Below are 24,309 nucleotides of genomic sequence, written 5' to 3'. Positions count from 1 at the left end.
TTTAAGCCCCAGGCCAGATTGGAAAGGTCAGGTACGGACCAAATTGAGGCGGTAGAGCCAGGGTCTGAGAGTAAGGACCTGAGGTTTGACCAATTTAAAAGCGCCAGGCTAGATTGAAACGGTCGGAGGGCGGAGGAAAAGGACGGCCTGGTGTTCAGCTCTGTGAGGCTTATTCATTTCTGCACTGAACTGAGGCTGTAGCCTGCAATTATCAGGCTCCTGGATCGCTGCAGTGATGACTGGCTTCGTGGCTGTGAATTCACTTTTGTGAACTTCAGTTCTGAATGTTATTTGCTTTTATTGTTTGCATGATTCATTTTTTTCCTGCCCAATGGGTGTACAGTGGTCTGTTAATGGATTCTGTCGGTTTCTTTTGTGGCTGCCTGTAATCTCAATGTTGTATATAAATATGCATCATACACAAAATGTTGGCGGAACGCAGCAGGCCAGGCAGCATCTATAGGAAGAAGTACAGTCGACGTTTCAGGCCGAGACCCTTCGTCAGGACACGTACTTTGATCATAAATGTACGATGGCTTTATGCAGCCTCAAGGTGGTAGAAGGCAAGTCCAGTTTTATGGCACTTGCAAACTTTCGCTACCTTGTACTTCTGTCTGTGGCCTTCTGCCCCATTGCAATCCTTCCATTCGTTCTTTGAAATTTCCTCCTCTCTTTCTCTGCATTTTGCAACAATTTATCTCATCAGCATTTCCAGACATGAAAGGTAATTGTCATGAAGCTACATGCCTTACCTGAGTTTTTCAATTAGTTTCTATTTTTATTTGGATCTTGGCTCCTTTGTTTTTTGTATTATATCTCCTATGTTCATGCATAACATTATAGAAATGTTAGTGCATGCCTAAATCACATTTGTGGAACCTGTATAACCTCTGATTTGTCTGTGATCAAAATTTACTAGATGATACTGGCTTTTACTGTAATCTATTAGACTACATGATATTTTTAGAAATGTAATTGCATCATTTCTATTGTGCATTAAGTGGTTTGAAAATAGTGCTAACTCAAAGACGGAATTCTCATTGGAAGATTTTTTTTTAATCTTGGTGATGGTTGTCACTTGCTGCATGCAGTTAAACAAACTGAGATCTTGATTGTCATTGTGTGTATTCATTAACATAAACCCAGTTGCAATAATCGATTCCTAGAATGTGTTTGCTGATTTAGAATACTTGCATCCTGATACTTTTGATATTGTGCAAACAGCTTTCACAGATTGACTGATATCCCAAAGTAGCAGTAGATTTTATAACTTTTAATAAGAAAGGAAATAAATGTTTTTTGAATTGCATACATTATCTTCCAAGAGAACAAGAGTGTTGATTTTGTGGTAATGAAATGAGTAGTCGCCTAACTTAGTGAACCATAAAACTTCTACTTTTCACTTGTGATTTCGTTATGATAGTACTTTCAATGTAATTTTATCGTTTTCTTGTCACATACACTTATACTTTCTTTGTTTTAGGCATTTGCACTTTTTATCAAATCAAGACAAGTATCTAAAAGCAGTAACCCAGAATTGGATGAGGAAAATATACATTGGGAATGCTGTGGACAGCAGTTTGATAAAGAAGTGTGCATTCACAAGCATGTGGGAAATGAACATATGTCTGAGGTCCTACAGCAAACTGAAGCTATTTTCAATTTGTTAGGACAAAAGAAATCCAAGCTAACAAGAAAGCATGATTCTGCATCACAACACAATAAAACAAAGGAAGAATTTGACATATCTACATGGTTACCTGGTACAAGTGGTATTAACTTTGATCTAGCATGGTAAGAACTTAATTTTCTTTTCATTTTTCTTTGCAGCAATGAAATGGTCATAGGAAAACTTATTTTACTTTGACTTCTGATTCTCAGACACGTCTTTTAAAGAAAGCCTGTGTCTTTAAACTCAAAGTCCAGTTTTACACAACTCTGCTGAGGGGAAACAATTATCTTTTCACTCTGCTTCTCAGTTTTGTAAACCTCAGCCAGATCCCACTCAGCCTTCTAATTCCAAGGAAGACAAACTCAGCTAACTCTCCTCATAGCTGAAACACTTCATCAAGGTTAACATTCTGGTGAACTTTCTCTGTATTCTCTTTTGTAATCACATCTTTCTCAGAGCTGTGACAGGAAATTCACTCAGTACTAGACTGTGTAACTAATGTTTAATGTGGTCACTCAGTAATCTCGCATTTGTTTTCAATACCTCAACTAATGAAGACTGCCTTAACCTTGTCTGCTGCCTTCAGGGACCTTAGGACATCTATGGCAATGTCCCTTTTTCCTCAATCCATTCTAGGTTCCTTCATTTGCCATACATAATGCAATTTTATTAGTTACCCCAATATGCTTATTCTCACTTATTTCTGGATCAAGTTCCATCTGCCATTGCTCTGCTCATCTTGCCAACAAATTCTGTAGTCAAAGAATACCCTCCATAAGACAAAGACTATTCAGCCCTTCGAGTCTATTCTGCCATTCCATCAAGGCTGATTTATTATCCCTCTCAACCCCATTCTCCTACCTTCGGGTAACCTTTGATTCTTCTTGCTATCAGCATCAACAATTTCGTACCATCAATGTTTGGATTCAAATTACTTTTAAACAATTTTTAAAAATAAATGTACTAACACTTTACCTTAACCCCTTGAGTCCATTCTCTTCCGTTGAAATTTTTGCCCTGTGAGGTTGATCTTGCATTTTAGTTTAATGAGCTGGAAAAAAATTAGGGATGACCAAGTTATAAGATGCAGATAAGGGAAGGCAATAACAGAAAGATAATAGGTTCTAATGCAAGAGTAATTAAATGGCCGAAGGACCAATGTAAGGAGAAAAAGGTTCTAGTGGGACAAATCGGGAAGCCAGACCAGCCCAGCAAAGGTTTAAAGAGGAGCAGCAGAATTATCCTCTGATACTGCTGAACTTCACATATGTGAATCATTGTTCAGTATGTGTTATAAGACCATTTATTCTCACAGCCAACTTGATTATGCCTCCTTCTGTCCTGCTTCCTTGAAGGAATTAGTCAATAGGTTCTGTCTCCATTGGATGTTATTGTACTACCTTTTCTGTTTTTCCCTAACTAAGGATTCCCTTGCAGTTTGTGTAAAGGTGCCAAATAATGTCTCTTTCATTTCCCTGAGTTTTCCTGCCCTTCACTCTGCAAATCATGGTAAGGTTCCTTTTGTCTTTTGCTTTCAACTGTCTAAGTCTCCACATTTAACAGACTGTTCTTTGCCATTAGTGCTAGCTGTAATCTGATACTTTCACCAAAACATCTTTCCCTTCCTTTTTCAGCTCAGAAAGCAATAAACTGAAAACAGAAAATGATGGAAACACTCAGCAGGTAAGGTAACATCTGTGGAAAGAGAAACAGTTTAGTTGTCCCTTTCTTGACATTCATCCAGTCTTTTGGCATGTCTGTACCTCCCCCCCCCCCCCCATTTTCCATAACACCTTTCTATACAACCATAGGAGATTTAAAACATACATTTTTACCGCTGTCCTTCCCACCATCCATTACTTCAAATTCTGTTATTCCACTAATAGAGATATTTACATATGCTTGTTTTTTTCCCCAATTTGACATACTGTATTCATTGCTCATGCAGCAAACCCTTGTTAATTTGCCAGACCAGACACTGATGGGTGAATGTATTCTAGAATACCTCAATTCAATCCCTTAAAATGACCCATGTCAGTTTAATTTCTCTGCCCTAAGAACATTGTTCTTAGATTCGTGCACTGTTTGGTAACGCTCAACAAGAATTAGAAGGATAGCATTTTGGTCTGAAACTTTATGGTTTTCTGGACTTAACAGAGAGTTAAACCTATACTTTCACTTTCCTTCCCTTGAATCTTTCTGTTTCTTTACTTGTCCCATTTCTGTCCCCTTTTTGTCTTAATGCCAACATTTTTTGAATCATTTAATCTTTTCTATCACAGTAATTACTTCTATGCTCCCCTCTCCTCCCCTCGATTTCTACAGCCCAAAGCTGCTTATTTTGTATTTCTAACATTTTGTAGTTGTGATGAAAGGTCATCAGCTTGAAATATTTACCTTTTGCCTCTCCATAGATGTTGCCTGAGCTGAGTATTCTCATCAATTTCTTTTTTTTCCTGATAATGTAATTTTGGTTGTTGCATTTAGAAGTTTTATTGTGCTTGTTCCTAGTGCAGAAGGCGAAGTACTGTTATATTATTCCTATTGTGACATTGAGGACCCGCAAATAATCTGCAAATGGCAAAAAGTCTTATGTCTTCAGCTGCATCTTACGGGCAAGGTAAATGATGGATATCTTTTACATCTAGCTTTTGTATGCCTAATCTGCCAGATGTGACCTTGTGAAAGTTGATCTCATAAAATTATCGATAGATTGGCTGGTCAAAGGTAAGACTGTGGAGATTGGCAATTGGATCCAAAGTTGGGTGTGGTTGGCTGGAAGCAAAAGTGAAGGGGTATTGTCAGTAGGTTTCCACAGCATTCACTATTCCCGCAATTGTACAATTCCCACAATGTGGCAATTGTGATGATGGAGTTTGTAGATGGTAAAAAAGTTGGACATGTAGTTGACAGTGAGGGGCAAAGCTTAGACTGCAAGAAGATGTAGATTGCTTAGCAAATCAGGCAGGAAAACAAGAATTTCCTCTGGGTACTGTGGTTTCTTACCAACATCCCAAACATTGGCCACTGTAAACTACTTCGAGCATATAGATGAGCAGTATCAGAACAAATGCTCAGGCTTTGAGGATGTGTGGAGAAATATACTAGGGTAGGATTAGTCTAAGATGGGTGCTTGATGGTTGGCATGACACGTTCCCTAAAACAACACAGGGAGTATGCAATAAATGAGAATATATTGAGTTTGTGAGGAGCAGAAAGACCTTGGATTATCTCCATTAAGGTTCTAAAATATAGCAAGACTAGTTCAATAAAGTAGTTAAAAAGGCACATGAGTGGCATTGTTTGTTGCAGCCGCCCAGGGAAGGAGCAGAGGCGTGGCAGGCATGCTGGAGTTGGTGCTTGGTTGGGGGTTGGCCCCTCCTATCATTGCAGCTCTCCAGTGTTCGGTGGGAGACGAGCTGGACTGCACTCATCCATGGCAGCACGAGATGAGGATCTGCTGCATACTTCTTGCAGAAAAGTAGCTCCGGGACAATATCCCATGCACCATCAATCTTCAGGCCATCCCCAAGGGACTTGGGCTAAGACCATCTGTGCTATCTTAATTCTGTGCTATGTGTTGTGTGCTGTGTGACTGTATGCACCTGGAAGAACACTGTTTCATTTAACATGGGTATGGTTGAAGACAATTAGCTGAAGCTTTGAATGTAAATGCAGGGAGGTTATATTGAACTAAACAGAGCACTAATTAGATCACAGCTTGAAATACTAGGTACGTCCATCATAATGCAGGAACGATGTGATTGCATCAGAGGGATTGCAGAGGAGGTCCATGAAGATATTGCAAGCACTGGAATATTTTAGTTTTAAGGGGGAAAAACTGGAAAAGGTAGAGTTGTTTGCATTGGAACTTAGGGAAGAATTAATTGAACTATATAAAATTGAGTGACTGGGAGATTAAACTGGAAATATCCATTTCCCCTAGCAAATAAGTCATAAAATCAGGAGGTACCAATTTAAAATAATTGTTTCAAGGAATGGGGCAGACAAGGTACAGGAATCTGGAAATCATCACCTTAAGGGATGGCGGTTGCAGAAACTAATTATATTGAACATTACATTCATGTGCACTTGGATGATTCATAATCTGCAAGGCTCATAACCATATTTAGAAAGGCAGGATTAGGTTGGGTAGCACATTTCCGACAACACAGATACAATGAGCTAAGTGGTGGACATCCTGAGCCATAACTTTTCCATGATTCTATATTTAAGCAATGTGTCACAGTATATGGGCTGTTATCATCACAAAGTGAAATGAAATTACTTCTACTAGAGCAAAAAGCTGCTGGAAATAAGAAAATATAAGGCTGACTTTTCAGTGCAGTACTGTTAGAGTTGCCAACTTTTAGGGAGAAACTGAAAGATTATATGTTCAAATGAGTCCACTATTAAAATAAACTGTTACTCCAGTGCAATGACATTAAGTAAAATGTGTTGTTTATGAACACATATGTCTCCTTTACAGGAGTTTTATCTTGAAAGCAAAATTTAAATCCAATTTAATTTTTTGTTACAAGCGCATAGTAATTTAAGGAATGATTTCAACTTTCACTTTCCAAGATGCAGCATTAAAAATAGATTGATATTTCTGAAGATACAGGTTGAACAAAAGATAAGCTTGGAAGATAAAATACCTTGGCTGGACTTGAGACAGATAGAGTGAGCATACAATTAAGAGTTCTGACTAATTCTTTCAACCCAGGTAAATGTGAAGTGGTTCATTTTGGTAGGTCAAATATGACGGCAGAATATAGTATTAATGGTAAATCTTGGGAGTGTACAGGATCAGGGGGATCTTGGGATCCGAGTCCATAGGACGCTCAAAGCAGCTGCGCAGGTTGACTCTGTGGTTAAGAAGGCATACAGTGTATTGGCCTTCATTAATCGTGGAATTGAATTTAGGAGCCGAGAGGTAATGTTGCAGCTATATAGGACCCTGGTCAGACCCCATTTGGAGTACTGTGCTCAGTTCTGGTCGCCTCACTACAGGAAGGATGTGGAAGTCATAGAATGGGTGCAGAGGAGATTTACAAGGATGTTGCCTGGATTGGGGAGCATGCTTTATGAAAACAGGTTGAGTGAACTCAGTCTTTCTCCTTGGAGCTACGGAGGATGAGAGGTGACCTGATAGAGGTGTATAAGATGGTGAGAGGTATTGATCGTGTGGATAGACAGAGGCTTTTTCCCAGAGCTGAAATAGTTGCCACAAGAGGACACAGGTTTAAGGTGCTGGGGAGTAGGTACAGAGGAGATGTCAGGGATAAGTTTTTTATGCAGAGAGTGGTGAGTGCGTGGAATGGGCTGCCGGCAACAGTGGTGCAGGCGGATAAGATAGGGTCTTTTAAGAGACTTTTGGATAGGTACATGGAGCTTAGAAAAATAGAGGGCTATGGGTAAGCCTAGTAATTTCTAAGGTAGGGACATGTTCAGCACAACTTTGTGGGCCGAAGGGCCTGTATTGTCCTGTAGGTTTTCTACGAGGGGTGATTGTTAAGTCCGTGGCCTAAGGTAGAAGGAGTTAATTTTAGAAAACCTGGCACATTTATTTTTCAACATAGTCCCCTCCTACGTTTACACACTTAGTCCAATGGTCATGGAAAATACGGATCTTGGAGCTCCAGAAAGTGTCCACAGCAGAATTGATTGATAAGTACGTGACCTAAGGGAGAAGGAGTTGAGTTATACAACTCTCGTTACATGCACACGCAGTTCAACTTTTTGAGTGATTATGCAGATAGTTTGAGGTTAATAACTCATCAGGGGTGATTGCTAAGTTCGTGGCCTAAGGTAGAAGGAGATGAGTTAATAACTTCAAACTTTCTGCATAATCACTCAAAGAGTTGAACTGCACATGCATGTAATGAGAGCTGTATAACTCATCTCCTTCTACCTTAGGCCACGTACTTATCAATCACCCCTGCTGTGGACACTATCTGGAGCTCCAAGATCCATATGCTCCACGACCGCTGGACTAAGTGTGTAAATGTAGGAGGGGACTATGTTGAAAAATAAATGTGTTAGGTTTTCTGAAATTGACTCCTTCTACCTTAGGCCACAAACTTATCAATCACCCCTCGTATGTTTCTGTTTCTAACCGGATTATAAGGACTGCCATAACATTTGTTCTATGTCCAATCAAATGATGAGATGCTGTCCTTTAATTTTCTTTTGAGAAAGCTAAAATATTTGAACGTAATATATAGAAAAGTTCTGATAGTGATGCTGTGGTAAAAAAATCAACCAGGATCTTGCTAATAATTTAAGAGGCAAATCTCATCCTCTTGCTGCCTAGTCTTAGTAAGATTCAACAGACAGTTAAAATAACAGCACTTCATTGTTTGATTATATGCTTTATAGCAGTGTTAACAACATTGTGATGCTGTCTCCTGCCAATGCAGTTAAGCAACTCAATGGAAGATAATTCTGATTAACTATTTATGCTTCGTGTTTCTGTCTTAAGTGTGATAAAGGTATTTTCTTTTATAACTCTTCTTGTTATGTTGTGTTACAGAAAGTGAATTGAAAAACGTTCCCTAATTGCAACATTTAGTAACAAAAAAATTGTAATTGAGTTTATTTTCAATTTTGTAAATGTTGTAAACCAGGAAAAGCCTTTAAAGGTATTCTAAATTAGTTGGTTATAAATAATTTATGTAACATGCGTGTCTCAGGAGGAGCAACACACATTAAAGTTGCTGGTGAACGCAGCAGGCCAGGCAGCATCTCTAGGAAGAGGTACAGTCGACGTTTCGGACCAAGACCCTTCATCGGGACTAACTGAAGGAAGAGCTAGTAAGAGATTTGAAAGTGGGGTGGGGGGAGAGATCCAAAATGATAGGAGAAGACAGGAGGGGGAGGGATGGAGCCAAGAGCTGGACAGTTGATTGGCAAAAGGGATATGAGAGGATCATGGGACAGGAGGTCCAGGGAGAAGGAAAAGGGGGAGGGCAGAAAAAACCCAGAGGATGGGCAAGGGGTATAGTCAGAGGGACAGAGGGAGAAAAAAGAGAGAAGGAGAAAGAATGTGTGTATATAAATAAATAATGGATGGAGTACGAGGGGGTGGTGGGGCATTAGCGGAAGTTTGAGAAGTCAATGTTCATGCCATCAGGTTGGAGGCTACCCAGACAGAATATAAGGTGTTGTTCCTCCAACCTGAGTGTGGCTTCATCTTTACAGTAGAGGAAGCCATGGATAGACATATTAAAGAAAGGGGCTTCCCTTCCTCCACCATCAACTCTGCTCTCAAACGTATCTCCCCCATTTCACGCACATCTGCTCTCACTCCATCCTCCTGCCATCCCACTAGGAATAGGGTTCCTCTTGTCCTCACCTACCACCCCACCAGCCTCTGGGTCCAACATATTAACCTCCGTAACTTCCACTACCTCCAATGGGATCCCACCACTAAGTACATCTTTCCCTCCCCCCCCATCCCGCTTTCCGCAGGAATCGCTCCCTACGCGACTCCCTTGTCCATTCGTCTTCCCCATCCCTCCCCACTGATCTCCCTCCTGGCACTTATCCTTGTAAGCGGAACAAGTGCTACACATGGCCTTACACTTCCTCCCTTACCACCATTCAGGGCCCCAAACAGTCCTTCCAGGTGAGGCAACACTTCACCTGTGAGTCGACTGGGGTGATATACTGCGTCCGGCGCTCCCGATGTGGCCTTTTATATATTGGCGAGACCCGACGCAGACTGGGAGGCCACTTTGCTGAACATCTACGCTCTGTCCGCCAGAGAAAGCAGGATCTCCCAGTGGCCACATATTTTAATTCCACATCCCATTCCCATTCTGACATGTCTATCCACGGCCTCCTCTACTGTAAAGATGAAGCCACACTCAGGTTGGAGGAACAACACCTTATATTCCGTCTGGGTAGCCTCCAACCTGATGGCATGAACATTGACTTCTCAAACTTCCGCTAATGCTCCACCTCCCCCTCGTACCCCATCTGTTATTTATTTATATACACACATTCTTTCTCCCCCTCTCCCCCTCTCCCCCTCTCCCCCTCTCCCCCTCTCCCCCTCTCCCCCTCTCCCCCTCTCCCCCTCTCCCCCTCTCCCCCTCTCCCCCTCTCCCCCTCTCCCCCTCTCCCCCTCTCCCCCTCTCCCCTCTCCCCCTCTCCCCCTCTCCCCCTCTCCCCCTCTCCCCTCTCCCCCTCTCCCCCTCTCCCCCTCTCCCCCTCTCCCCCTCTCCCCCTCTCCCCTCTCCCCTCCCCCCTCTCCCCCTCTCCCCTCTCCCCCTCTCCCCCTCTCCCCCTCTCCCCCTCTCCCCCCCTCTGACTATACCCCTTGCCCATCCTCTGGGTTTTTTCTGCCCTCCCCCTTTTCCTTCTCCCTGGACCTCCTGTCCCATGATCCTCTCATATCCCTTTTGCCAATCACCTGTCCAGCTCTTGGCTCCATCCCTCCCCCTCCTGTCTTCTCCTATCATTTTGGATCTCCCCCTCCCCCTCCCACTTTCAAATCTCTTACTAGCTCTTCTTTCAGTTAGTCCTGACGAAGGGTCTCGGCCCGAAACGTCGACTGTACCTCTTCCTAGAGATGCTGCCTGGCCTGCTGTGTTCACCAGCAACTTTGATGTGTGTTGCTTGAATTTCCAGCTCTGCAGAATTCCTTGTGTTTATGTCTCAGGAGGAGCATGAATTAAGAGTGGTGTCTATTTGAACAGGTGATCCTGAAAGGTGGTAATTCTGACAATACTAAAATGTCAGCCTAAAATCTCGGAAAATGAGACATTGTTAAGACTGGCACTGACAATCAAAGGATTAATTCTTCTCTCCACAGATGTTATCTTATTAACTGATACATAAAAACAAAATGGTACAGAAACACACTTTGTTAGCAGATTTCTGGTAGTGGAAGTGCATCAGTAGTTTCACTATAAATTTGGGCAAATTAGGACATGGTTGATTGATAGTTTACACTGAGTATCAAATGAGTTTTTCAACTAGCAACTTTTCTTTCAGGTGCGCGTCTCTAAAGAAGGAATTAATGGAACAGTCGGTGGATGCAAAATGGCAACTGAGCTGTATATTCAGACTATGCTTTCCCATCCACTCTTTCAAAGTATGTCCATTGAGGACTTTAAGGTAAAGGAAAAACTGGTTTTCTGCCATATTAAATAATAAGTGTAAATATAACAAAGTTCTGTTACTGTGGTTAAAATTATATTTGTAAGAAATCTACTCATGTACTTCATTGAACTCAGAAAACATCAGCTGAGTCCGAAGCATTGTTTTATAAAGATTCAACACAACTTCCCTGCTTTAATGCTCTCTACCTTTATTGAAGTTCACAATTGTGTATGCCTTATTAAGCACTTTCTCAGCTGCCTTGTCACTTGCAGTCACTTCTGCACACATACGTCATCCCTCAACTTCTGCATCATTATCAGAACAGCATCTTTTCTGCCAGAATACATTGGCATGCATTTCTCCACATTGAACTTCATTTGCAGCATAGTTGCCTGTTCCTCACTTTTTATCTCACTGCAATTTATCCCTATTCTCTTCATTGTTCACAGTACTGCTAAGTTTTGTGTCATCTTCAAAGTTAGAAATGGTCTTGCACCCAAATCAAAGTTATTAGATCAGATAAGCCATAGCTCTAACGCTGATCCATAGGAGCAGAAATCGACATTTGGCCCATCAAGTCTGCTCTACCGTTTGATCATTGCTGATTTATTTTTGGTCTCAAGCACATTCTCCTGCTTCTCCCCATAACCTTCTATGCCCTTACTAATCAAAAACATATCAATCTCTGCTTTAAAAATACCCAATGACTTGGCCTCCACATCCATCTGTAACAAATAATTCCACAGAATCACCAACGTCTGGCTAAAGAAATTCGTCCTCATCTCTGTTCTGAAGGACATCCTTGTATTCTGATGCTGTGCCCTCTGGTCCTAGGCCCTCTCCACATCCACTCTATTTATGCCTTTCAATATTCGATATTTTCCCTCATTCTTCTGAACTCCAGTGAATACAGGCCCAAAGCCATCAAATGTTCCTCGTATGTTAACCCTTTCATTCCTGGGATAATTGTAAACCTCTGGACCCTCTCTGATGCCAGCGTATTCTTCCTTGGACGTGGGACCCAAAACTGCTCACAGTACTCCAAATATGGTCTAACCAATGCCTTAAAGCTGCAACATTACATTCTTGTTTTTATACTCTGGTCCTCGAAATGAATGCCACCATTACATTTGCATTCCTTGATACCAACTTAACATATAGGGAATTCTGTTGTTGGACTCCCAAGTCCTTTTCACTGATCTCTGAATTCGCTCCCCATTTAGAAAATAGTGTACACCTTTATTCCTTCTTCCTAAGTACATGGCCATACACTTTCCTACACTGTTTTCCATCTGCAGCTTCTTTGCCATTCTCCTTATCTGTCCAAATGCTTCTGCTTCCTCAACACTACCTGTCCTTTCACTTATCTTCTGCAAACTTTGCCACAAAGCCATCTATTCCATCATCCAGGTCATTAACATATATGTCAGGAAAAGTAGGGGACCCAACACAGACCTTTTCAGAACACCACTAGTCTCCAGTAGCCAATCAGAAAAGGCCCCCTTTATTCCCACTCTTTGCCTTCTGCCAGTCGGCTAATCTTCAAATCATTATTTTCCTTATAGGAAAAGTTATTTTTCCTTATATTTACTGAATGCTGTTTTGAAAGTATTGTTGAATTTACTTTCTCATCAGTATTGAACTTACCCTGACATGAATTGGGACCACTGCACCTAAAAGCTACTGCCCCTTTAGTTATATGATTTTTAGTTTTCCTGACATATACAGTATACTTAATATCATTTATATTACAGTACATGATTTAGATAACTTTTTTGAAATGTTCTTCATATTTCCATTTTGTTCTGTGGTACTTTAATTCTAGTCAATTTAAAGTGCTATGTGCATGCAGCATATCGGTATATAAAACTATTCACACCTTTGTGAACTACAAAACAATTCTTATGATAAATATTTTTGGCTAAGCGGAGTGCTGGAGGTGCCCACTGTTTTCCAGACCTGCGAGTTGGAGTTTTTAAAGAGGTTGTTCCCATGGGAGTGGATCCCGAAAAGATCTCTTACAAGGATGCAGGTAAGCGAAAGAGTATGTGGGACTGGGTACTAGTACATTGGAGTAACTAAAAGTCTATTCATAAATGGCCTGACTGTTTATTTACAAGTTGTGAGCTAATTAATATCAATAATTTAGAAGGATAACTTGGATTACGTTTTTTGTGTTCAACAGGATCCTGAATAAACATAGGTTTAATTTAGCAGAGGATTAGACTTTCTTGGCATTTTTACCAACGCTATATAATTGAAAGCACATTTGCTTGAATGATGTTGTGGCAACATAAATGTGTGTGCATCTGCAATTTAGTTTGGTTTATTTTATATATATATATATATATATTCTAGGAATTCATCTAACTCCAGAAGAATTTCACAGAAAAGTGGAAGCGTTGTCCAACAATGCCCAAATTCGAAAGGACACCATTTTGCTAGATTGTAGAAACTTCTATGAGAGTAAAATAGTGAGTTTTTATTCAGACATTTTTGCTTTTCCAATCAGCTAATAAATTAGAAACTATATGAACAGATGCTTTTAAATATTTAATAATTGATAAATCATGATGCCACAAATGGTGAAAAATTTCTATAAAATTTTGATGCTGATATTTTGTATAAACTCTTGTACTAATAAATAACTGAGGAGCAGTTGTTTTGTTCTCAGCATGGCAAGATCTTGTGGAAGGCTTGTACATGTGTACTCTGCATTTTTTTACGTGACTTAAAAATGATCGATAAGTGGCAACAATTGTTTTGAACCCCATTTGGAAAATTTTAGTGAACTGAAAAAGGAAATGTTTATTAAACTTTAATGTTAGTTACTTTGTGCAATTATTATGCAACTGTGCTAAACTTAACTAAAGGGCCTAAGTTCATGTTCTATTCTTAATTTTGTTGATTGCAACCAAGATGTTGTGAATATTGTAGTTGGATTTAATGAAGGTGGTTTGTCTGAAATATATAATGTGATCCCCTACCTGCACATATAGAGAGAAGAAAATGAAAACCTATATTGTCTGTAATGGTACCACAATGAATAGCCAACAATCAATTGGTCTCCGGAGCTGCACATGCAAACTTCACAAAATCAGCACCCAAGGTCAGGTCTTTGCTGTTGTGTGGCAGCAACTGTACTAACTGTGGCAGCAACTGTACTAACTGTGCCACTATGAAGTTAGTGTTAGAATACCATTTTCACCTTAAGCAAGAGGAATAAATTGATTAGCAGTTGTGTTTGAAGTTTGGAACCAGAACTTGCTGGAGCAATAACATAATAGCTTTCTCCTGCACTCTTCACCTGGATAATATTTTGCAATCTAACATGCCAAGTAAGGCTTGTAATGTCATTACAAAAGCAACAAGGATCTGAAGTGTATCAGCCACTGAGATTTGGGGATTGAGACTAAAATAAGAATGACTAGGAAAAGAGGGTGAATTAAAAAGTCAAATCAGGTACAAGAACAGAGAGAAAGTTTGGATTTGAAAGGAAAAGTAGCAACAAATTTAGAACCTTTGAAATGTGGAGTTTATTGCAAGCAATTGGCCATTGCATAAATAATTATCAAATCATAACAAAGATCTACTGTATCATCATCATTATGTGATTATGGTCCATCCATGACTGTGACTGTTCTTAGCAAATTTTCTTAAGAAGTGATTTGTTTTTGCCTTCGTCTAGACCGTGATCAATGCTCTTCAGCGATTGTCTGCCTGGTATCAGTGGTTGCATAACCATATCATGTGATATGCACCACAACCATCCACCACCAGCTTCCATGGCTTCATGTGACCCTGACTGGGTGGCGCGGTGGATGCTAAGCATGGAAGCAGGTGCTACATCTTGCCCAAGTGTGTCCTGCGGGCTAGTAGAGGGAAAGGGGGCCTTACCCCTTTGGTAGAGCTGTATCCCGCCACCCAGATATACAGTATATGCTTTCACATTACAAACCTACCCCTACTGTGACATATTTAAATAATTAAGGAGAAAATCTTAAGTCATAGAAATATTAGGCAGAAAATTAGTGAGATGTAGCTTGTGGAAAATATGTAACAGAACAGGATAAATCATTCAACAAGTTTGTATTTATATTATTTCAAATTTAGTTACTAACAGGCTATTTGGCTTATCAAGTCTTTGCTGACTTTGAGAGCATCCTATTTCCCAACCTTTTTCCCCCCCTGTAACTTATCCTGTCTCAAATGACCAATCACATACACAAATTTCCACAGACAGGAGATTTAAAGCTCATTGGATATTTTTCATTGTTCTATGTTATGCTAGTAAATTTGCATATTAACAACATTAATGTTCTGTCACTTTTCAAGTGAGAAATGCAACATCTCGTGGAGATGGTATTGCCGCAAGTTCTTTGATGGGATCCAGTTGCAGTGGTGGGAAATCAGTTCTGTCAGAGGGTATATGTCAGATTAATGATCCTTCATCAAAATTGGAACTGTGAGAAAATGAGCATCTTTAAGTTGTTGCCTGAGTCAGAAAAGATCTTGGGAACAAAAGTAACATGTATGGTAGGATGGAAACCAAGATTCTGTGGGTGACGTTAAAGGTGTTGGTGCTATTTCGTGGCACTGTGAGATACAGAATACTGTAGTTGCTGGAAATCTGAAATAAAAGTCTGTTCAGAAAGCCCAATAATAAAGGACAACAAAGTGGGACGAGGACGAAAAATTAAAGTGATAAGGTACATAGAATAGTACAGCACAGTACAGGCCCTTCGGCCCACAATGTTGTGCCAACTTTCAAACCCTGCCACCCATATAAGCTCCCACCTTAAATTCCTCCATATACCTGTCTAGTAGTCTCTTAAACTTCACTAGTGTATCTGCCTCCACCACTGACTCAGGCAGTGCATTCCACGCACCAACCACTCTCTGAGTAAAAAAAACCTTCCTCTAATATCCCCCTTGAACTTCCCACCCCTTACCTTAAAGCCATGTCCTCTTGTATTGAGCAGTGGTGCCCTGGGGAAGAGGCGCTGGCTATCCACTCTATCTATTCCTCTTATTATCTTGTACACCTCTATCACGTCTCCTGTCATCCTCCTTCTCTCCAAAGAGTAAAGCCCTAGCTCCCTTAATCTCTGATCATAATGCATACTCTCTAAACCAGGCAGCATCCTGGTAAATCTCCTCTGTACCCTTTCCAATGCTTCCACATCCTTCCTATAGTGAGGCGACCAGAACTGGACACAATACTCCAAGTGTGGCCTAACCAGAGTTTTATAGAGCTGCATCATTACATCGCGACTCTTAAACTCTATCCCTCAACTTATGAAAGCTAACACCCCATAAGCTTTCTTAACTACCCTATCCACCTGTGAGGCAACTTTCAGGGATCTGTGGACGTGTACCCCCAGATCCCTCTGCTCCTCCACACTACCAAGTACCCTGCCATTTACTTTGTACTCTGCCTTGGAGTTTGTCCTTCCAAAGTGTACCACCTCACACTTCTCCAGGTTGAACTCCATCTGCCACTTTTCAGCCCACTTCTGCATCCTATCAATGTCTCTCTGCAATCTTTGACAACCCCCTACACTACCTACAACACCACCAACCTTTGTGTCGTCTGCAAACTTGCCAACCCACCCTTCTACCCCCACATCCAGGTCATTAATAAAAATCATGAAAAGTAGAGGTCCCAAAACAGATTCTTATGGGACACCACTAGTCACAATCCTCCAATCTGAATGTACTCCCTCCACCATGACCCTCTGCCTTCTGCAGTCAAGCCAATTCTGAATCCACTTGGCCAAATTTCCCTGGATCCCATGCCTTCTGACTTTCTGAATAAGCCTACCATGTTGAACCTTGTCAAATGCCTTACTAAAATCCATATAGATCACATCCACTGCACTACCCTCATCTATATGCTTGGTCACCTCCTCAAAGAACTCTTATCAGGCTTGTTAGACACGATCTGCCCTTCACAAAGCCATGCTGACTGTCCCTGATCAGACCATGAATTCTCTAAATGCCCAGAGATCCTATCTCTAAGAATCTTTTCCAACAGCTTTCCCACCACAGATGTAAGGCTCCCTGGTCTATAATTACCCAGACTATCCCTACTACCTTTATTGAACAAGGGGACAACATTCGCCTCCCTCCAATCCTCCGGTACTATTCCTGTGGACAACGAGGATATAAAGATCCTAGCCAGAGGCTCGGCAATCTCTTCCCTCGCCTCATGGAGCAGCCTGGGGAATATTCCATTGGGCCCCGGGGACTTATCCGTCCTAATGTATTTTAACAACTCCAACACCTCCTTTCCCTTAATGTCGACATGCTCCAGAACATCAACCTCACTCATATTGTCCTCACCTTCATCAAGTTCCCTCGCATTGGTGAGTACCAAAGAGAAGTATTCATTAAGGACCTCGCTGACTTCCACAGCTTCCAGGCACATCTTCCCACCTTTATCTCTAATCGGTCCTACCTTCACTCCTGTCATCCTTTTTTTCCTCACATAATTGAGGAATGCCTTGGGGTTTTCCTTTACCCTACTTGCCAAGGCCTTCTCATGCCCCCTTCTTGCTCTTCTCAGACCCTTCTTAAGCTCCTTTCTTGCTTCCCTATATTCCTCAATAGATCCATCTGATCCTTGCTTCCTAAACCTCATGTATGCTGCCTTCTTTCACCTGACTAGATTTTCCACCTCACTTGTCACCCATGGTTCCTTCACCCTACCATTCTTTATCTTCCTCACCGGGACAAATTTATCCCTAACATCCTGCAAGAGATCTCTAAACATCGATCACATGTCCATAGTACATTTCCCTGCAGAAACATCATCCCAATTCACACCCGCAAGTTCTAGCCTTATAGCCTCATAATTTGCCCTTCCCCAATTAAAAATTTTCCTGTCCTCTGATTCTATCCTTTTCCATGATAATGCTAAAGACCAGGGAGTGGTGGTCACTGTCCCCCAGACGCTCACCCACTGAGAGATCTGTGACCTAACCCGGTTCATTACCTAGTACTAGATCTAGTATGGCATTCCCCCTAGCCGGCCTGTCCACATACTGTGACAGGAATCCGTTCTGGACACGCTTAACAAACTCTGCCCCATCTAAACCCTTGGAACTAATCAGGTGCCAATCAATATTAGGGAAGTTAAGGTCACCCATGATAACAACCCTGTTATTTTTGCACCTTTCCAAAATCTGCCTCCCAATCTGCTCCTCTGTATCTCTGCTGCTACCAGGGGGCCTATAGAATACCCTCAATAGAGTAACTGCTCCCTTCCTGTTCCTGACTTCCACCCATACTGACTCAAAAGAGGATCCTGCTACATTACCCACCCTTTCTGTAGCTGTAATAGTATCCCTGACTAGTAATGCCGCCCCTCCTCCCTTTTTTCCGCCCTGTCTATCCCTTTCAAAGCTCTGAAATCCAGGAATATTGAGAGTCCATTCCTGCCCTAAGGGTAGCATAAGGTGTTTTCTCCAATTTAGCATATTGCATTTGGTGCTCATTATGTGGTGTCCTCTACATTCAAGAAACCAAATGCAAACTGTATTGCAGAACAGTACCTACTCTTTGTTCCAATAAAATACAAAGCAATTTTGTGAACGTCTTCCATTTAGGTAGATTGCAATCGCTGAATTGAAAAATGAATTGATTAATTTTATATACCAGCCTTCCCTCTGTGTTCACCTCCGATTGAAAGTTATTAATCTGTAATATTAACTCAGTCTTTCCTCTCTCCATGAACGCTACCTGATCTGCTGATCATTTTCAGCATTCTTTTATTTCAGCTTTCTGCCAGGTGATGTGTTCTGCAATTTACAGTCCAGTGTTGTTCTTCTCTCTGAACTGTATTTTACATTTTATCTAGAAAGATCAGCTATAACTAACAACCGTCATGGCCCTCTTGAATGGCACCTACAGGTTTGCATCAGTCTTGGTGTCCACCCTATCATACCATTTATTCTCCCAGTCATTCCCTTTACTACAACTTAAAACTTGGGCGTTTCTTGCTTTTACTCTTCTGATGAAAGGTTATCAATGTGAAATGTTAACTTTGTTTCTGTCTCCGCAGTTGCTACTGATTTCCTCAGCATTTTAACTACTTTCTGCTTTTAGCTCAAGATTTCCAGTTTTTTTTATTTGGAGATAATTTATTTTGCATTAAAGTGGTGGAACATCCTATCTTAAACAACTAAAATTTAAAAAAAAGATTTCTGTCACATTTCTCTCACAGGTAGCATAGAGACTTTCACTAACTTCCTATTCTGAGGATATCATTGTTTCACAACCATTAAAACCATGGGCAAACTTTAAACTCTTTGGGCTTTCAGATTACAGGGATTCATCCTTACAGATTTAGAGTCATTTATTTATCCCAGACACAGTGAAATGGGTTGTTTGAGTTAACAACCAACACAACCTAAGGAAGTGCTGGAGGCAGCCCACGAGCATACAGAAATCACTACTCAAAAATGTGAGATACAGGATAAAATTTCCTCTCATGGAATTCGTGTGGGTGAGGGGTTGGGTGCTTGCATTTTTAACATGTGCACAGATTGCACGTCTTTGTGTTGTGAAACACCACAGTGCCAACTCTTGGATTGCAAACCCATCTTCCCCCATAATGCAGGGGTTGCCAGTATGTAAACCAACCAGTAGGATGATACTTAAGATGTTAACTAGAGAAATCTTTTTTTTTTGGCGTGATATGAATATATCTTTCTTGGATATGAGGCCCAAAACTTCTCTCAATTCTCCAAATGTGGTTTGACCAGTGCTGGCATTTGAGAAAGAGAGAGTCCAGAAGAGGTTTGTGAGAATAATCCAGAAATGAAGAGGTTAACATAGGAGTATTTGATGGTTCTAACCCTGTGCTCACTGCCGTTTAGAAGTATGTTGGGGGGGGGGTGCGGGGCTTGGTTTCATTCAAACCTACTGAATATTAAATGGCCTAGATAAAGTGAATAAAGAAAAGATGTTTCCAGCAGTGGAAAATGGTCAGAATAGGAAATCTCTTTAGAACAGAGATGAGGGGGAATTTCTTGAGCCATAGGGTGGTGAATATGTGGAATTCATTGTCACAGATGGCTGTGGAGGCCAAGTTATTTGGTGTAAAGTGGAGTATGGTAGGTTCTTGATTAGTAAGGGCAGTAAAGGTTGAGGGGGAAGATGAATCAGCAATGTTCAGATTGCAGAGCAGACTTCGGACTGAATGGCGTAAATTTGCTCCTGTGTCTCCTGGTCTTACGGGCTCATGCAGTGCCCATGTCCACACCTTTGCTTTGGGGAAAGTGGGAGGAGCTGAGAGTGAGAACGAGTTCCACTAGACAGAGCATGGTGGTGGTAAAGGGGAGCTGGTCAGATTGTCGTCCAGAAAGAAGTGGAGAACTTTAAGACCTTCCTGATATTGGATGGAAGTGTATAGGGACTGGATGTTCATAATGGAAGTAAGTCAATCAGTGACAGGGAACTGAAAGTGATTGAAGTGATGGAGTACAGATGTAGATGGGAAAGTACTGAACCAAGGGGGACAAAATGGAATTGAGTATGCAGACACAAGTTCAGTAGGGCAGGAGTAGGCAGTAACAATGGGCCTACCAGCACATTTAGGTTTGTGGATCTTGGGTAGAAAGTAGAAATGAGCAGTGCAGGTTACAGGATCTATGAGATTGGTGGCAGTTGCTGTGAGATCTCTAGAGTCAAAGAGATTGGTGACATAGCCTAGGGGTCCCGTTCAAAAAATAAGAAAAAGTTGGTGCTTGAGAGCTGCCATCTGGCCTCAGCAAGATAGGGGTGAGTCCACCAAACTACAACAGCACCCCTCTTGTCTGCAGCTTTGATGCTGAGGTTAGAATTGGTGCGGAGAGCAGTGCGTCCAGAGATTATTCAGAAATAATCAATCTAAACGTTGTGCTTTGAATATGCAGTACCTTCAGCTTATTGATTGATTTGCCAAATGTAGTTTATGAATACTACTTTTCATACAGCCCTTTTAATATTAAATATACTGCTTTGTAATTCTTGTACTCTTTTTAAAAGTCATTTGCTGAATTATAGTTTGTGTTTAGGGAAGTTTTCAAGACTGTCTTGCTCCCAATATCCGGAAGTTCAGCTACTTTCCAGATTACATTGATACGAATTTGGATTGCTTTAAAGGCAAACAGGTCCTTATGTATTGCACGGGAGGAATCCGCTGTGAACGAGGATCAGCCTATCTGAGGTCAAAGGTGAGAAGCTTAGTGGAACATGAAATCTATCTGAATAATTTCATTGCAGACTGTCAAAATACAAAAATTCCTGTTGATATGAAGTTAAGTTATTGATATATGGGGGAATTTCACAAATAATCTATTAAGAGTAAGTGTAAATCTGTAAGAATTTAAAGTTGCTCCCTTGGCATTCAGGAGCATGCAATTTTTATAGAGTTTTAAATTTTCTGTGTTCCCCCATGGATAATTTTATATAAAGTGCCTCATTAAAAATGTTAATCCAATGCATACAAAGTTGTGATTTATTGGTAAAAGTATCTAAAGCTGTGAAAGTAATTTCTGTGTATTCGTCCAGTTGGCCCATCCATGGATAATGGTGTTACAATTTAAATATTATTAACTTATACGTAACAACCAGAGCCAAAAACAAATTTTTAAACACTGTCTAAATTATGCCCTGTAGGTTTTCTGCTGCTGTGTTCCAACCTCTGAAATTGAAACAGTTTTGATTCTCTTGGTACTTGGATTACTTTTCCTTTGAATTATCCCATTTCTGACTATTATAGTCCTGTTGATTCAGAAAGAGTTATCTTTCATGTTGCTGCCTCATTGGTGAGCAAATCCTATTAAGTACTCAAGAATATCTTGACATCTTCTGCTCACACTGTTTTCAGATTGTTTGAAGCATTGATTTCAACACAGTATTCAACATTCTTAAATTCTTAAAATGTTGCACTCAGAGAAGCACATTGCTGTATTCATGGCCTTTGACCTAGTCTCTCTTGGGATATCCTCTATTTTGTGATGAAGCAGCTTATATGTTAACTGCATTTACCAAAATAACCCACAAAGAACAAAACTTCAAACACTCCTGCTTTGGAGAGCACATCTCCTACTAATAGGTAACATTGAGTATGTCCTTGGTTTATTTGTTGAATACTGTATCATGTTTGTTTTCAGGATGTATGTAAGGAAGTTTACCAACTGAAAGGTGGAATTCACAAATATCTTGAACAATTCCCAAGAGGTTTTTACAGGGGAAAACTATTTGTGTTTGACAATCGCTATGCTATCTCTGTAAATGATGATGTCATTTCAGGCAAGTATCTCTGTAGCAACTAATGGCGAATAGATTGTTTTACCTTTTTATGGTAGTTTAGAACAAAGAACCACAATTGTAAAATAAGGAATATTATTCTGAACTTGCCTTCACTACACACAAGATAGTGAAGCTCCAGAACTGTTTCCCCAAATGTCTAAAATCTTAGATGAATTGAAACTTTTTGAAAGTGATCCAGATTTCTTGGGTATGATATCCATAGAGATATGAAATGGTGGAATGTCTTTCAACCCGAGAGTATACACTCATAGAGTCACACGGAATGGAAATGCAAACCATGGTTCCCATCTAAATTACTATTATTTACCTGGGTTTGGCCCATATCTCTAAATCTTTTTTTATCCATGTGCTTGTCCAATTGCCTTTTAAATGTTGTTAACACCTCAAACACTGTGAAAGAAACTAAGTGAATACACACAATCTGTGCGTCTCAAGATTTTATACACCTGTGTAATGTCACCCTTCAATCTCCTTTGCTTGAGTGAATAAAATCCTATCCTGCTCACCTTTCTCCTTAACTAAATCTATTATGTTACGGCAACATCCTTGTAAATCTTCTTTGTATTTTTTCTAGCTTAACGGTATCTTTCTTATAGCGTGGTGACCAAAACTGAAAACAATATTGCAAATGTGGCCCCAGCAACCTCTGATACAACTATAACATAACGTCCCAACTTCTATGGCTGGTGGATACCAGCATTCCAAAAGCTGTCTTTGCCACCCTGTCCACTTGTAACACCACTCTCAGGGGGCTATATACTTGTACTCTCTGGTTCCTCTGTTCTACAACACTCCTAAGGACCCTACCATTGACTACATGAGTGTTCTGCCCTAATTTGTTTTCCCAAAAATGCAACACATCCACTTTTTTGTTTATTGAGATACAGCACGGAATAGGCCCTTCAAACTGCCCTGCCCATCAGCCCTCGATTTAACCCTAGCCCAGAGGCGGCCAACCTTTTACATTCCATGCACCAATTTTTTCACTCACGAGTTCGGATGTGCCATACATCTCTTGTACCCCCATTCAATTCTTGTAAAAATATGTTAATATAGAACTCGTGCGTGAAAAAATCGAATCGGAACTTGTACGTGAAAAAATTGACGTATGGAATGTAAAAGGTTGGCCACCCCTGCCCTAGCCTAATCATGGGACAATTTACAGGGTCCAATTAACCTACCAAAATCCCTCTCAAGCCAGGTTTTGAGGGAGAGAATTAAATTGGAGCAGGGCAAATTATGAGAGTATTAAAAGATAGAAAAAAGATATTTTAAGATTAGCTTTATTTGTCACATGTACATCAAAACATACTAACCATTAATAGTCTTATTAACTGTTGAGTTTTTTGAATAAGTGACAGATGATTTATGAATGTTAGCTGTGATGTTGTCTGAACTTTAGTAAAGCATTTGAAAAGGTTCCTTTTGGGAGGTTTAAATAGAAGATTAAGCTGCATGAGTCCATGGTACATTAGCTGTTTGGATTCGGAATTGGCTAGTCCATGAAAGAAAAAGGGTAGTGGTTGGTGGGATCTATTCTGCATGGAGGTCCATGACTAAGTATTGTTTCACAGGGATCTGTACTAGGACCTTTGTTGTTTGTAATATGTATAAATGATGTAGATGAGAATGTGGATGTGGGTTAGTAAATTTGCAGACAATACAAAGTTTGATGGCATTGTGGATAGTGTAGAAGATTTCCAAAGGATTCGGTTGGACATAATCAGTTGCAAATATGGGTGGAGATTAGTAATGTTGATGTATAGAGGGATCTTGGGGTCCAAGTTCATATATCCCTGAAAGTGACTGCACTGGTTGATAAGGATGCTAAAGAAGGTATCATTCGAGGCATTGAGTTCAAGAGCGAGGAAGCTATGTTGCAGCTTTATCTGGAGTATTGCATTCAATTCTGGTTGCCCTGTTATAGGAAGGATGTGGAGATTCGGAGAGGGTGCCGAAAGGATTTACCTGGATGCTGCCTAATTAAGAGTGGCTATGCTACAAGGAGAGGTGGATAAACTTGAGTAGTTTTCTCTGGAGAGGTGGAGGCTAAGGGGAAACCTGACAGAGGTTTTGAAGATTATGAGAGGCTTAGATAGATTAGAAATTCATTATTTTTCCTGCAGAGTCAAAATGTCTAATACTGGAAAGGATGCATTTAAGGTAAGAGGGACAAATTCAAAGGAGATGTGCAGTGCATATTT

The 24,309-nt window shown here is 40.6% G+C and overlaps 1 protein-coding gene across 1 annotated transcript in view; it reads left to right on the top strand.

The window, feature by feature from the left end:
- The window catches only part of LOC134357446 (thiosulfate sulfurtransferase/rhodanese-like domain-containing protein 2), a 29,325-nt gene that overhangs the window by 1,712 nt on the left and 3,304 nt on the right, over nt 1-24,309 (top strand). Inside the window, exons 2-8 of the mRNA XM_063069034.1 lie at nt 1,484-1,794; nt 4,184-4,292; nt 10,676-10,798; nt 12,710-12,815; nt 13,142-13,257; nt 20,845-21,003; nt 21,946-22,084. Coding sequence (XP_062925104.1) covers nt 1,484-1,794; nt 4,184-4,292; nt 10,676-10,798; nt 12,710-12,815; nt 13,142-13,257; nt 20,845-21,003; nt 21,946-22,084 — 1,063 coding nt within the window. The remainder of the gene's footprint in view (nt 1-1,483; nt 1,795-4,183; nt 4,293-10,675; nt 10,799-12,709; nt 12,816-13,141; nt 13,258-20,844; nt 21,004-21,945; nt 22,085-24,309) is intronic.

The sequence above is a fragment of the Mobula hypostoma genome, chromosome 16 (genome assembly GCF_963921235.1).
Source record: "Mobula hypostoma chromosome 16, sMobHyp1.1, whole genome shotgun sequence".
Lineage (NCBI taxonomy): Eukaryota > Metazoa > Chordata > Chondrichthyes > Myliobatiformes > Myliobatidae > Mobula > Mobula hypostoma.
The sequence above is the reverse complement of the archived record's forward strand: the minus strand, read 5'-3'. Positions and strand labels throughout refer to the sequence as shown.